The sequence below is a fragment of the Bactrocera dorsalis genome, chromosome 1 (genome assembly GCF_023373825.1).
Source record: "Bactrocera dorsalis isolate Fly_Bdor chromosome 1, ASM2337382v1, whole genome shotgun sequence".
Lineage (NCBI taxonomy): Eukaryota > Metazoa > Arthropoda > Insecta > Diptera > Tephritidae > Bactrocera > Bactrocera dorsalis.
This window is the reverse complement of record NC_064303.1, coordinates 72,348,826-72,363,723: the sequence shown is the minus strand read 5'-3', so window position 1 is coordinate 72,363,723 and position 14,898 is coordinate 72,348,826. Positions and strand designations below refer to the sequence as shown.

General features: G+C 39.0%; 2 protein-coding genes across 2 annotated transcripts in view; one reads left to right on the top strand and one right to left on the bottom strand.

Annotated features, from left to right (window-relative positions):
* The window catches only part of LOC105224958 (protein Wnt-4), a 214,670-nt gene that overhangs the window by 118,985 nt on the left and 80,787 nt on the right, over positions 1-14,898 (bottom strand). The gene's annotated exons all lie outside the window — the stretch shown is intronic.
* Positions 12,633-14,898, top strand: part of LOC125775355 (uncharacterized) — a 191,930-nt gene continuing 189,664 nt past the window's right edge. Inside the window, exon 1 of the mRNA XM_049445852.1 lies at positions 12,633-12,808. Coding sequence (XP_049301809.1) covers positions 12,775-12,808 — 34 coding nt within the window. The 5' untranslated portion in view covers positions 12,633-12,774. The remainder of the gene's footprint in view (positions 12,809-14,898) is intronic.

The window sequence follows — 14,898 nt, the reverse complement described above, 5'->3', positions numbered from 1 at the left end:
TGCAACACATTCAGCAACGACTGGAAAATTATCAATGACTAACTTGCTTCAAATGTCAGCCAACACATTGCCCGCACTTTCGAAGTTTCGTTTTTCTAGATCTAAGTCAGTAGTTCGATTACTTGAATTAAGATGTGACCCAAAATCATCATGATTTAATAGTACGAGTACATCAGTAAATTTGCGATTGAGAGGTGCCATGCGTCTTGGGGCATTTGTAGCTATATAAATTGCATCTAAATGAAAATCTTTAAAATGTTGTAAAGCTGAAACTATAACGCGGGAGACAATTTTGAAAGTTTGATTAAAATTATTATATAAAATAACGATTCGCACAAGAGCCCCAATGTTAATACCAAAGCTTCGTTACAACTTAAGTATTAAAAAACAAAGATTGTGTTTATAAATGTTTAATATTTCTTGTTTACCTATAAATTTCACGTTTGTACATCACAAATTTTGAAATGTGATGTCACAAAGCTTTTATTTTTCTTTCTTAACATTCAGCTTTTAAGTATCTCTCCTAATCATTTGGACCATAATCGTTGTTAGTATTTTATTTTTATATAAGTATACTACATACAATGTAAAATATAATAAAAAATGCCTTATAGTGCTGGAAAGGTGAGATTTTAAGCTTCATTTAACCAAAAAAAAAATTAAATTTGAGAAAGTTAGAAAAAAGTTACAGCTATGAATTGTCTGTGGAAAATTTAATAAACCGAATTCATATCTGCGATTCTTTGCTGAAACGAAATGAAATCGAACCATTTGTGAAGCGAATGGTAACAGGAGATGAAATAATGCGAAAAAAGATCATAGTCCAAGCGTCACGAAGCTCAACAAATGGTCGCAAAGCCAGGATTGATTCCTCGAAAAGTTATGCTATGGGCTGCTCCAGCCTGGTTGAGCAATAGATTCTACATTTTACTGTCATCAACTGTTGAGAGTGAAGAAAGAAATCGAAAAACGGCCAAACGGATCAACAGTAAGGGGTTCGTCTTCCATCAGACAACGCTGGACCACACACATCTTTGATGACTCGGGAAAAACTGGGAAAGCTTGAATCGGAAGTTTCGATGCATCTACCATATAGCCCTGACTTTGCACCATTGAACTACCATTTGTTTCGGTTAATGCAGTACTCCCTTAAAGGAGTAAAGTTGGCTTCAAGTGAAGCCTGTGAAAATTACTTGTTGCAGTTTTCGCCGAGAAATCAGAAAAGTTTTACACTGACGGAAAAATGCCTCTAGCGGAAAAATGGTAAAAAGTGTGCGACGAAAATGGTACATAGAAATACGAAAAGACCCGATAACCTTATATAAATAAATGGATGTGACAGTTTTAGTAAAATCTAGATTTTGGAATATTGAGAGATAATAATATAAACAGACAACAGTGTTAATTTTATCAGTTTTTTTCAAAACAAAGAAGCTCCATTAAAAAAAATAATATTTATACAAATAATCTCTTCAATTGTAAATTGAATTAACAAACGTGTATTTAATACATACTTACAAAACGAATCTTGCTTATTTAGTTCCTAATATCTGATATTCCGCAAAGGCTAAGACTAAAATTTTATTTTATATAATAATAATAGTAAAAATACTAATAATAGTTAAACCGAGTGCAAAAGCTAGGAGTTTAATAATTACTATCCAGTACATTGTCTACGATTTCAGCAGTAATTTCCAAAGCAGGATGATACAGGTACTCTGAGTAACGGAAAACTTTAAAGGGATATAAACATATACCAAAATTTATTCCGAATTATGCTAATTTGGATCAGATACAATTATATAAGACAGGGTTGAATAAATAAAGCAACTATTAACGTAAACCATGTAACATCGCTATTTAAGATCTCATTGTCGTAAATATGCGGTTTTAACCATGTTTCCGTAAATCCAATCATATGAAAATTACAATTAGTAATACTTAAGTAGAAATCAGTTAATTTTTGTGGAATTTCTTTCGGAATTTTAACTACTTTCTTCTCAGTCGGATATTTAAGTTTCGGACAAATTCATTTACAAAAGCCCCGGGTGGATATAATCAATTTTTAAATGCGAAAAATATAAGATATTATGCTCTCAATCGAGGTTTCTTTGCCAAGTCTACATATAAATATAGATTTTTTGGCAGTATTACCTTTTTTCTCTCTTGTAGAACCCCCAGAGGTGATCTAGTGATTGATGCCCAGAGCATGCTAAAATTAGGAAGGGAACTCTTCTCCAGCCTGCTGAATGGCAGTGAACGCACAACACCAGGAGAAGGCGAACCCGATACCCCAATCGATGACGATGGAGCAGGCGTTCCATTGCCCGACCATAAAGAAGTTCGAATAGCAATTGCCCGTCTGAAGAACAACAAAGTGGTGGGGCTGATGGATTGCTGGCTGAGCTATTCAAAAACGGCGGCGATGCACTGATAAGGAGCGTGCAAGCATCAGCTTCTTTGTAAAATATTGTGACAATGGAATTTAAGTGTGCTCTGCTCAGTCCACAAAAAGGGAGAGCCCACAACCTACGCCAACTACCGTGGGTTTTCTAGACATCGCGTGAAAGGTTGTATCGAGCGTATTGTGTGAAAGAGTAAGTCCCACCGTCAACAAACTGATTGAACCTTATTAGCTTTAGACCTGGAAGATCAACAACCGTTCAGATATTCACCATGCGCCAAATTTTGGAAAAGACACGTGAAAAGAGAATCGACATTCACCACGTCTTCCTTGATTTCAAAGCTGCCTTAGACAGCACGAAAAGGATTGACTAGGAAGAAGGAGCTGCTCCTATGCTGCGATGTCTGCATTTGGTATCCCCGCAAAACTAATACGGCTGTGTAAACTGACGTTGAACAACACCAAAAGCTCCGTCGTACGACTCCCTATCGTACGACTTTTTCAATCCACTGCTAGAGAAAGTGATTCGAGCTGAAGAACTTAATCGATCAGGAACAATCTTTTATAAGAATGTACAGCTGCAGGCTTACGCCGATGATATTGATATCATTGGCCTCAAAACCCGGGCCGTTAGTTATGCTTTCTCCAGTTTGGATAAATGGGTCTTACGCCATTGTTGACAGTCATAACTTTGAAGCTGTAGGTAATTTCGTCTATCTTGGAACGAGTATCAACCCCACCAACAATGTCAGCCTGGAAATTCAACGCAGAAAAACTCTTGCAAACAGGTGCTACTTAGGATTGGCTAGGAAGAAGTAAAGTTCTCTCTCAATGAACAAAAAACAAACTATATAAGTAACTCATTATTTCCGTCCTGGTATATGGTGCAGAGGCTTAGACGATGACAACATGTGATGAACATCGTATTCGATGGAACGACGATATTGACATAGTTCAGCGAATCAAAAGACAGCAGATGCGTTGGTTAGGTCATGTCGTCTGAATTGACGAAAATACTTGTCGTTTCATCTCTGAAAGTATTCGAGGTAGTACCCGCCGGTAGAAGCAGAGGAAGAGTAATACCTCCTCTCCGTTGGCAGGACCAAGTGGAGGAGGGCCTGGCTTCGCTTAGAATATCCAATTGGCACCACCTTGCGAAAAGAAGAAACGACTGTCGCGCTATTAGGTACAGTTTTTGAGGATGCAAGGTGAAGAAAAATTTATAAGGTCAATTGTAACATAAGTACTTTTCTGTACAGAATAACTATGTATTACTTCGCTTAGTGACAGGCTTGGAGGAATCATCATAATCGTTTAGACTTTTAAAAGAATTGAACAATTGTTCGTTGTGCCAAACTTTTCCAATGAGGGTACACGATCCTAACCGATAAATTTTAATCGATAAACAATTTAAACAGGCCCAAGGCAACCCTTTACCACCAATAACAGTATCTAAGATTCTACCTGTCGCCTTTAATATTACATTTGGGGAAGTTACTCAACATAATAAAGTCTGGGAAAAAATAAAAAAAAGATTAGAAGAAGATTAAATGAAAACAAAAATAAATCAAAATCTATTATTTACCATAAATAATGGCAATTAATAAAATAATAATACAATAGTAATATAACAATTACAATTAAAACAAACTCAACTATGTTGTTACTAATCAAAGTTGCGAACTAATTGCTAATCAAAGTACGAACCCAACCAGTTAAAAAACTAGCAACCAATTTTAAAGGCACTCGGACATACAAAAACTTTGCGCAACATTGCTGTGAATAACGAAACACGTTGAGTTAAAAAAGACGAAAAAACAAATGAGAAAAAAGATTCTATGGAAAATTTACTGAAAGAAATACGATACTTATCGATTTTGCACAATCAGCTCACTCAATAAATATTAAATAAAGTTATTAATATTGAGAAATCACAGAAAAATTCACGGCCCAGAAAAACTCACAGCTTTACCAGATGTTGTCAAAATAATGTTGTTTTAAACGGAAGACACGTCTCCAGTTTTTAAGACGTCCGTACGCACTGCTTTATCCTGTTACATCCGGTGGTAGTGAACGGGTGCAAGACGAAATATTTCTTGTCCTCAAACAAAAATGCGACCGCATAATCGTTAATAGTCAGAACTTTAAGTCGTCAATCATTTTGTCTATCTTGGTATGAGCATTAACAACAACGCCAGCCTCGAAATCCAACGCAGAATACATAACTCTTGCCAACAGGTGCTACTTCGGCCTGAATAGGCAATTAGGAATTAAGTCCCCTCTTGACGAAAAAGACCAAACTCTGTAAGTCACTCATTAATCCTACCCTATATGGTCTAAAGGCTTGGACGATGACAACATCTGATGAATCGACATTACGACTTTTTTAGAGAAAAGTTCTGCGGAATAGGGAGGGACCTGACTACACTTGGAATCTCCGATTGATGTTAAAGAACGAAAAGGAAGAAACTCGGTTATAACTGTATAGGCGGTGTCTACCCCAATAAAGAAGAAGAAGAATTTCAATACAGTGTGCGACACGATTTTCTAACAAATAAGATTACGTGGCTTGAATTTTTTATTTCATTGTTGCAATCATTGTATTTTTATATGGTTGTCTAACACGTCCCATTTCTTTTCTTAATAATAGTAAATGTTATTTACATGTATGTATGTACCTTTAATTTAATTGATTTTGCTGTAATCAAAAATATAGATAAATCGCACATAACAGCAGATACATGTACTAATCTATCTTCTGATCACTCTCCGGTACTAATAAAATTAAGTGAACAACCAATATTCGTTAATCCAAAGGTGGGTTTAACTTCTTATAAAACAAATTGGCTAAAATATAAAAAATACGTCAGTAGCCAAATTAATATTGAGTACAAAATAAATACAGGAAGAGATATTGACGAAAGTATAAGAGAAGTCAATGATATAATAACCAGCGCAGCTGTCTTAGCAACACCAAACAAAAGCTATGAGCCGCTTGGTTTCAGAAAAATCTCTAATAGAGAAATATCTGTAAATGTAAAAAGGCGTGGAAGACCTGAATGGCAGATAAATCGTTCCCCTTCTACTCAGCTTCAAATAAAATCTGCTGTACGTAAATTAAAAAAGGCGTTTAAACATGAGGAAGAATTGAACACCGAAATGTAAATAAAGAAGCTGTGTCCGAATTCAAACAAGCAAAATTCCCTTTGGAAAGCCCAAAAGTCCATGAAGCCACCAACTGACTTCAATATGCCTATACGAGACTTGGGAGGAAATTGGGATCGAAGTGACGAGGAAAAGGCTAATTGCTTTGCAAATCACCTAGAAAAGGTATTTCAACCCAATTTGCCAAAGAACAACTTTAAGCTGTCCATCTTACCCAACACAGCTAAAGAGTCGTTCGAGCCTCTTATGACTTCACCTTCTGAAATCATTGGTATCATCAAAGAACTTAATCCAAAAAAGTCGCCGGGACATGATAAAATTTCCCCAAAAATGCTAATTGAGTTACCAATTATTGCTGTAGAGGTGCTCTCTTTGATCTTTAATGCAATTCTTAGTTTCGGATACTATCCAATTTCATGGAAAAAGTCGCAGATTATCTTGATAGATAAACCTGGGAAAGACTTAACACAGCCGTCTTCATACAGACCAATCAGTCTTCCAGTATCCAGTATCAGTATTACTATCAAAGATGTCGCCTTTCCTTCACGAAAATACTCGTAACACAATACCAATGCATCAATTCGAATTTCGTGCGAAACATGGCACAATAGAGTAAGTAAATAGAATTACTAACGAGATAAAGAAAGCATTTGAGCACAGGAAGTACTGTTCAGCAGGGTTGGGCATAGTGCACTAAAAAATAAATGCAATAAGGTTTCACTAGCACTACTTCTTCAGTGCAGTCTCTGACCATCTCTCGTGCTGAACAGATATCTTTACAAGTGTTCGTCTTTTGTTTCTGTTTTGCAAAACCGAAGTGCCTTAATTACTACTGTGCACTGTGCACACATTAAAGTACTATTTTCTCCCACAATAAACTTATAGTGCCACATATTCTAGTTCGTGACATAAAAAAGACAGGCCTCCGAGTGCCTCCAGATATCTAGCCGGGGTTTACCCCCCAACAGCAACAATGCTCAACCAACCAATTTTACCGCCGGCCGGGAAAAATAATGCCCAACCATTAATTAGTTTTGACCACACAAAAACAATTCAACAAAAAAGATGTGGCCCTAAGTATTTGGTTATGTGCAGAAAATTTAGTAACGATACACTCGCAAATGTGTCGCCTTTCTTAATTAAAAAGGTAATCGATTATACCGCCGGTAGTGAGGTGGAAATTTGCAAAAAACTCAGAAATGGTAACATATTAATTAAAACTAAAAACTACAATCAAGCCGAAAAATTAGTGAAATTAGTGTCACTCTCGCCCACCATACACATTGAAATCTCCGAGCACACTTCACTTAACTCAACTAAAGGTGTCATCTACTCCAACGATTTGCGCGGTATAAAAGAAGAAGAAATCCTCGATGAATTAAAAAACCAAAACGTAACAGAAGTGAAGAAAATACTTAAAAAGGAAAATAACGACTCACTGAAGGAGACTGGTCTAATTATACTCACTTTCTCTTCAATATCTCTGCCAACTGAAATGTCAATAGGGTACAAAAAAATCAAAATCCGACCTTACATTCCACTTCCACTAAGGTGCAAAAAATGTCAACGATATGGACACATAGAAAAAATATGCAAAAATGCCAAAATATGCCCTAACTGCGCTAACGAATTTCATACCAGCGAAGACAACGAAGAATGTGTAAACATAAAGAGCTGCGTCAACTGCAAAGTAAACGACATCCAAACCTACAACCACAACTCATACGACAAAAAATGCCCTATATTCGTACGTGAGAAAGAGATTCAAGCGATCATAACATTGGAAAAGGTTGACAGAAGGAAAGCAATATCCACTTACAAAGAGCGAAATCAACATAGCGGACCATCTTACTCAGCTGTCACCCGGAACAACTCTGCTCTATACGCACAAACACAAGAATCGCCCGCTCAAAGTAGCACCGTCACCAAACCAATAAATCAGCAACAACAACGAAGAGAACTAGTAAGTTATGAAAGCTTACCTTCAGACGACGACGTCACTCCTTCAACATCGAAGCCTTTGCCTAAACCCACCACACAGCGTTTAACCGAAGCAAAAATTAAAATTTTTCCCAGAGGTATTTCAAACAAAATGAAAGCCAAACTGAAATTACAGCACTCTGCAACTCGCAATTCCAAAACACCAAAACCAACCAAACACGAGCTCGACGATTCATCTGAATCTACAACAATGGAACTGCAACATGAGGAAGTCCTATAGATATATATGTATTACGCTAAGCTATTATTGTGTTCTTTCTAAGAAAAAAATTTATTACTCAATATCATCATTTATATTAACCCTCCTACCTAAATTGATCACAAATACCCATAAAGTAGCCATATTACACATAACATCAAACTCTTTCAAATGGATCAATCAACCTATCTCAATTTACCAGTAGCCAGCACATACCCACACATCCCCAACAACACCTACCATCCTCTCACCGCACAACACAAGCTCTTAAGCTACTCTTCCAATGACTCTTAAAATAATGCAATGGAACATCAATGGCTACGTTAATCACTACAACGAACTTCTCATATTAATTAAACGATACCGACCACTCTTAATCACTTTACAAGAAACTCACCTCCATTCGACACATAACATTCCAACTCCCGTCAACTATATTATGCTTAACAAAAATCAAGCAACAACAGCTTACGGAGGAGTTGCACTTCTAATACATAAGCAAATACAATATGAACCCCTGAACACCAATACACAATTCGAAACAATATCTGCCATAATTCACTCTAAAATAAAATTTATCATTAACTCTACCTACATATCCCATGCCACCAGACTGACGTCATCACTGTTGCTGGAAGCTTTTGAACCCACCCGTTTACCTCGTTTAGTTACCGGAGACTTCAACAGTTGGCACAGAAAATGGGGATCTTCCCGTAATAATGCCAGAGGGAACTTGATTTCAAAGTTTTTAGATAACTCTCATTACATCCTACTCAATGACGGCACTGCCACTCACTTCAACACACACAACACCTTATCCCATATCGATCTCACCTTTTGTTCACCTCCACTAGCTATCGACGCTAAATGGAAAGTAAATGACTACCTCATGGGGAGTGATCATTTTCCCATTATAACAACTCTATTCCCCACAAACAATTTCACGTTCAACCCCATTAAACCGAAATTCTTAACTAAGCTTGCCAACTGGGGCAGTTATTATGAGATTTCAGACCAACTTACTAGAGGAATAGAAGTAAGTGAAAACATCAACAAAGAAGCCGCAAATATGCAAAGAATAATATTAAGAAGCGCACACCTATCCATTCCCCAATCATCAGTTCGACATTTAGAGAAATCTGTCCCTTGGTGGAATAAAAATCTAGAGAACTTAAAGACTCAAAAGAACAAGCTTTGGATTAAGCTGAAGCGATCTATTACGAACGAAAACATCTTGAACTACAAAAAAGCTGCAGCCAAACTAAAAAGGGAAATAAAAATCACCAAAAGAACTTCTATATCCACATTCACATCCGCTATCAAGCCCACCACCCCTTCCAGAACAGTGTGGTCAAATATAAGGCGTTTCTGTGGCCTCAAATCTCACACGGGTACACATTGCATAAGCTCTGGCAACTCCACTATCACAGACGATTTCGAAATTAGTAATTTCTTCTGTCAGCACTGGTCCACACAATCACACGACTCAAAATTCCCGCAACAGTTCAGATTAAAGAAAACATCACTTTACTCTAGCGTACCCAAATTTAGACCTAATGAAAAGGCTAAAATAATTGAGAAACCCATATCAAATATTGAATTGCATATCGCACTAAAAAAAGCAAACGGTTCTTCCCCAGGCTTTGACCGAATCACTTATGATATGGTTCATCACCTCTCTCCAAGTGCAAAATCAAGGCTTACTTCTTTTTACAACAAAATTTTCGACAACTACATACCGCAGCTATATAAACTAAGTACAATAACTCCAATACTTAAACCAAAGGCAGACAAAACCAGCATACAATCATACCGGCCTATATCTTTGAACCCTGTGTGCGCGAAGATTTTGGACAGAATTATAGCTAATAGGCTATGGTGGTTTGTTAATTCAAACAAGCTACTCTATAGCTATCAAATGGAATTCAGAAAAGGGAGATCTGTTACTGACAGCCTAATTTACTTAGACTACATGATAACAGATTCTCTCTCAGAAAAAAAGCATATCTCGATAATATCGCTTGACTTTGCAAAAGCCTTCGATAGAGTAGGAATACACTCCGTAATAGATCAGCTTCTAGAATGGAAGATCGGTAAGAAAATAATAAACTACATTATAAATTTTATGAGAAATAGGCAAATCAAAGTTAAAGTCAATTTCAAACACTCCAGCACATTAAATCTTTACAACGGAATCCCACAAGGATCCCCTCTCTCCGTATTACTATTTTTAATCGCCTACAATAAACTTGCTAACATATTATCAATACGCAGGGAACTACATTTTTGCGCATACGCAGATGACTTCCATATCATCATGAAACTTAGCAACATAAAAAACCAAGCGATAAATATAAATTCACTAGTCGATGAAATATTGGATTGGTGCGAGTACTCTGGAGCTGAGTTATCTCCGCATAAATGCCAACATCTACACATTTGTAGAAAACATAATTGCAAATGTACCGTACAATTTGGAAATATTCGCCTGAACGATGTAGACAATCTCAAAATTCTAGGAGTAACCTTCAACTCCAAATACCGATGGCAACCTCATGTTGAATCACTTTTACTCGCCCTTGGCCATAATCTCAGCATAGTCAAATGTCTCTCCAGCAACAAGTTTAATTGCAACATTAGCTCCCTCATATCCGTTGTAAAAGCATTAATAATCTCAAAAATTGAGTACGGCATATTCCTCTACGGATACACTGCCAAAAGTACCCTCAATAAACTACAATCTGTTCTTAATGCAACGGTCCGCATAGCGTTTGGCGCTTTTCGAACCACTCGCATCAGTAATCTAATGTACGAAGCCAACATAAAATCAATCGAAACAACTAGGGATTACATCACCGCAAAACTTTCCAAATCCTTTCTCACTTGCGACACACCAATATATGAGCTTATATCCACTGTCACCAATCTTAATACAAAACAAAAGGTCGAATCCGTCATTTCCAAAACAATAACCAAATGCTCTCTCTTACAGCTTCCTTACCTTTGTGACTCTTCAACAACACACAAATTTCCACAATGGGATTTCCCCACGTCCTCCATCAAAGCTTCTCTACGAACATTACCCAAGTCCTCTACCTCCATCAGAACGTACCAAAAACGGTTCTCAGAACTTTTGAGCAAAATACAGGACTATACACTAATTTTTACGGATGGGTCCAAAACCAGTCACTCAACCAGTTACAGTGTTACAACAAGTACATCGACTATATTCAACTCCCTCCTACCCGATTACTCTTCAGTCTTTACAGCGGAGATTATTGCAATTTTTAAAGCTCTAGACTACCATATACACAAGGAAGGAAAATATGCTGTATGCACGGACTCCATCTCCAATCCTATAACTAGTGAATATTACTCCCTCAAAATCAAAAATATCGTAACGGAATACTACCCTAAATTTCTCCTAATATGGATTCCAGGACATTCAGGCATCCAAGGAAATGAACTGGCCGACCACGTTGCCAAATCAGCTCCCTCCCGTCCCCTAACTTTTACACAAAACTGGAACTTAAGAGACATAAAGAGGCATATTACACTACACTACAGACAGATTCACAACAACACATTTCTTGAAACATCTACATGGTACCAATCCATCAACAGCAATCATACAAATATACAAACATTTACCCAACATATCGTCGATACCATTAGCTGGCTAGACTTAATAAAATTCGAACGTCTACGTTTAGGGCACACAAACATTACGCACAGTTACCACATCACAAATACTCCACAATTATACTGCCACTTTTGTAACCAAACAACAAACATTAATATATCCCATATCCTAGTAGATTGTGCACTTTTCCAATCCAATAGAACCAAATTTTTTGGAGGCACCAATCCTTTAACTTTCTTGTCCACTCCAAACACAGTTAATGTAAAGAAAATCGTAGCATATCTCAAATCCACCCGGCTGTACTATAAAATTTAATTTATTCCTTTCCTTACATAAAATCTAATATATTACGCGAGCTGAAGGTCTTTGCTACCATTGCTCCTATCCTACTACTAGCCTATAATTTTAATTATAAGTTAGTCATGTATAATAATAATAATACTTCTTCAGTGGTAGTTAAACAGCAAAATTCATTATCACTGAAAATTTAGTGATAGTGAAAAAAATGCACTACCACTAAACCTTTAGTGATAGTGAAAAACAAATTGCACTACCACTAAACCTTTAGTGATAGTGAAAAACAAATTGCACTACCACTAAATATTTAGTGATAGTGAAAAACAAATTGCACTACCACTAAATATTTAGTGATAGTGAAAAAAATGCACTATCACTAAACCTTTAGTGAAACATGAGCTTTAACTAAATACATTTGAATTTATATTTTATGGCCGATATTAATTATCAACTAGTTTGTTGATAAAAATGTTTCGTGGTATATAGGCGGTATAATTAAACGTTGTCATTAAGCCAATCCAACGAAATAAAACATGATTTCTTGGTGTCAAGTGCAGACTACTTGATTTGGCAGTATCAAAATTGCACTGCAGCTCAGTAGTAATGTTTGTATAAATGTTTTAATATGGAGGATGGAGTCATGTGTAGAAGTTCACGCAAGTGAGGAAAGTTCTCTGATTGCCATTCACTTGGGAGTGGCCAGAAACGATTCTTTTACATGTGACTCAAGCAGCTCACGACTTCCGGTCTTTGACCAAGTATCCTCTGGGTAGCCTAAGAACATCCGTTTGAAGGCGAGCTAACGTGAGAAGGCGAAACATCCCCTGCATAGGGTTGTGCGCTGGGTTTGGGACCCGCCACGTAAAAAAAACACCCCCAATGAAAATCAACTATAAGCCTCGGATGAGAAACCCCCCTTTCGATGACGACCATGGCAAACGAAATAAGGACTACGATTTGAGGGCATGCACCTGGAATGTCCGGTCCCTTAATTGGGAAGGTGCCGCTGCCCAGCTGGTTGATGTCCTCGTGAAAATAAAGGCTGACATCACCGCCGTCCAAGAAATGCGATGGACGGGACAAGGACAGAGACGAGTAGGTCCTTGTGACATCTACTACAGTGGCCATAGAAAGGAGCGCAAGTTTGGTGTTGGATTCGTGGTTGGAGAGAGACTCCGTCGCCGAGTACTATCATTCACTCCGGAGAATGAACGTCTAGCCACAATCCGCATCAAAGCGAGGTTCTTCAACATATCGCTGATTTGCGCCCACGCCCCGACGGAAGAGAAGGACGATGTGACCAAAGATGCCTTTTATGAGTGCTTGGAGCGCACTTATGAGAGATGCCCCCGCCACGATGTCAAAATCGTGCTTGGCGACTTCAACGCCAGGGTGGGCAAAGAAGGTATCTTTGGCACTACGGTCGGTAAATTCAGCCTCCACGAGGAAACATCCCCAAATGGGTTGAGGCTGATCGACTTCGCCGGGGCCCGAAATATGGTTATCTGTAGTACTAGATTCCAGCATAAGAAGATACATCAAGCTACCTGGCTGTCTCCGGATCGAAAAACTACCAACCAGATCGATCATGTTGTGATAGACGGAAGACACGTTTCCAGTGTTTTAGATGTGCGTGCGCTCCGAGGTCCTAACATCGACTCGGACCACTATATTGTTGCACCCGCCTCTGCGCAGCAAAAAACGCACGCCAACAAACACAAGGAAGGTTCGACGTCGAGAAGCTGCAATCACAACAGACAGCCGAACGATTTTCTACTCGGCTTGCACTCCTGCTCTCTGAGAGCACTCGTCAACAACTCGGTATAAGGGAACTGTGGGACGGCATTTCAAACTCCTTACGTACAGCTGCAACCGAAACCATTGGTTTTCGGAAAGTGCAAAAGAACAGCTGGTACGACGAGGAGTGCCGTGTCGCAGCGGAGAGAAAACAGGCTGCCTACCTCGCAACGTTACGATCGACCACAACACGTGCGGGATGGGATAGATACCGAGAGTTGAAGAGGGAAGCGAGACGCATTTGCAGACAGAAGAAGAAAGAGGCCGAAATGCGTGAGTACGAACAGCTGGATAAGCTGGCCGACAGGGGTAATGCTCGAAAATTCTACGAAAAGGTGCGGTGGCTTACAGAAGGTTTCAAGACCGGAGCATACTCCTGTAGAACCCCCCAAGGTGATCTAGTTACCGATGCCCAGAGCATACTTAAATTATGGAGGGAACACTTCTCCAACCTGCTGTATGGCAGTGATAGCACAACACCGGGAGAAGGCGAACCCGATACCCCAATCGATGACGATGGAGCAGGCGTTCCATTGCCCGACCATAAAGAAGTTCGAATAGCAATTGCCCGACTGAAAAACAACAAAGCGGCAGGGGCCGATGGATTGCCGGCCGAGCTATTCAAATACGGCGGCGAAGAGCTGATAAGGTGCATGCATCAGCTTCTTTGCAAAATATGGTCGGACGAAAGTATGCCCAATCCATAAAAAAGGAGACCCCACAATCTGCGCCAACTATATATCTCCTGTCATCAAACAAACAGTCGTCGCACTCGCGACTTGGCACTCACGTCCCTGTTGACAGTCATAACTTTGAAGTTGTAGATAATTTCGTCTATTTAGCAACCAGTATTAACACCACCAACAGTGTCAGCCTGGAAATCCAACGCAGGATTACTCTTGCCAACAGGTGCTACTTCGGATTGAGTATGCAATTGAAAAGTAAAGTCCTCTCTCGACGAACAAAAGCCAAACTCTATAAGTCGCTCATAATTCCCGTCCTGCTATGTGGTGCAGAGGCTTGGACGATGACAACAACCGATGAGTCGACGTTGCGAGTTTTCGAGAGAAAAGTTCTGCGAAAGATTTATGGTCCTTTGCGCGTTGGTCACGGCGAATATCGCATTCGATGGAACGATGAGCTGTACGAGATATACGACGACATTGACATAGTTCAGCGAATTAAGAGACAGCGGCTACGCAGTACCCGCCGCGGGAAGCAGAGGAAGAGGAAGACCTCCACTCCGTTGGAAGGACCAAGTGGAAAAGGACCTGGCTTCGCTTGGAATATCCAATTGGCGCCACGTAGCGAAGAGGAGAAACGACTGGCGCGCTATTGTTGACTCGGCTATAATCGCGTAAGCGGTGTCTACGCCAGTAAAGAAGAAGATAT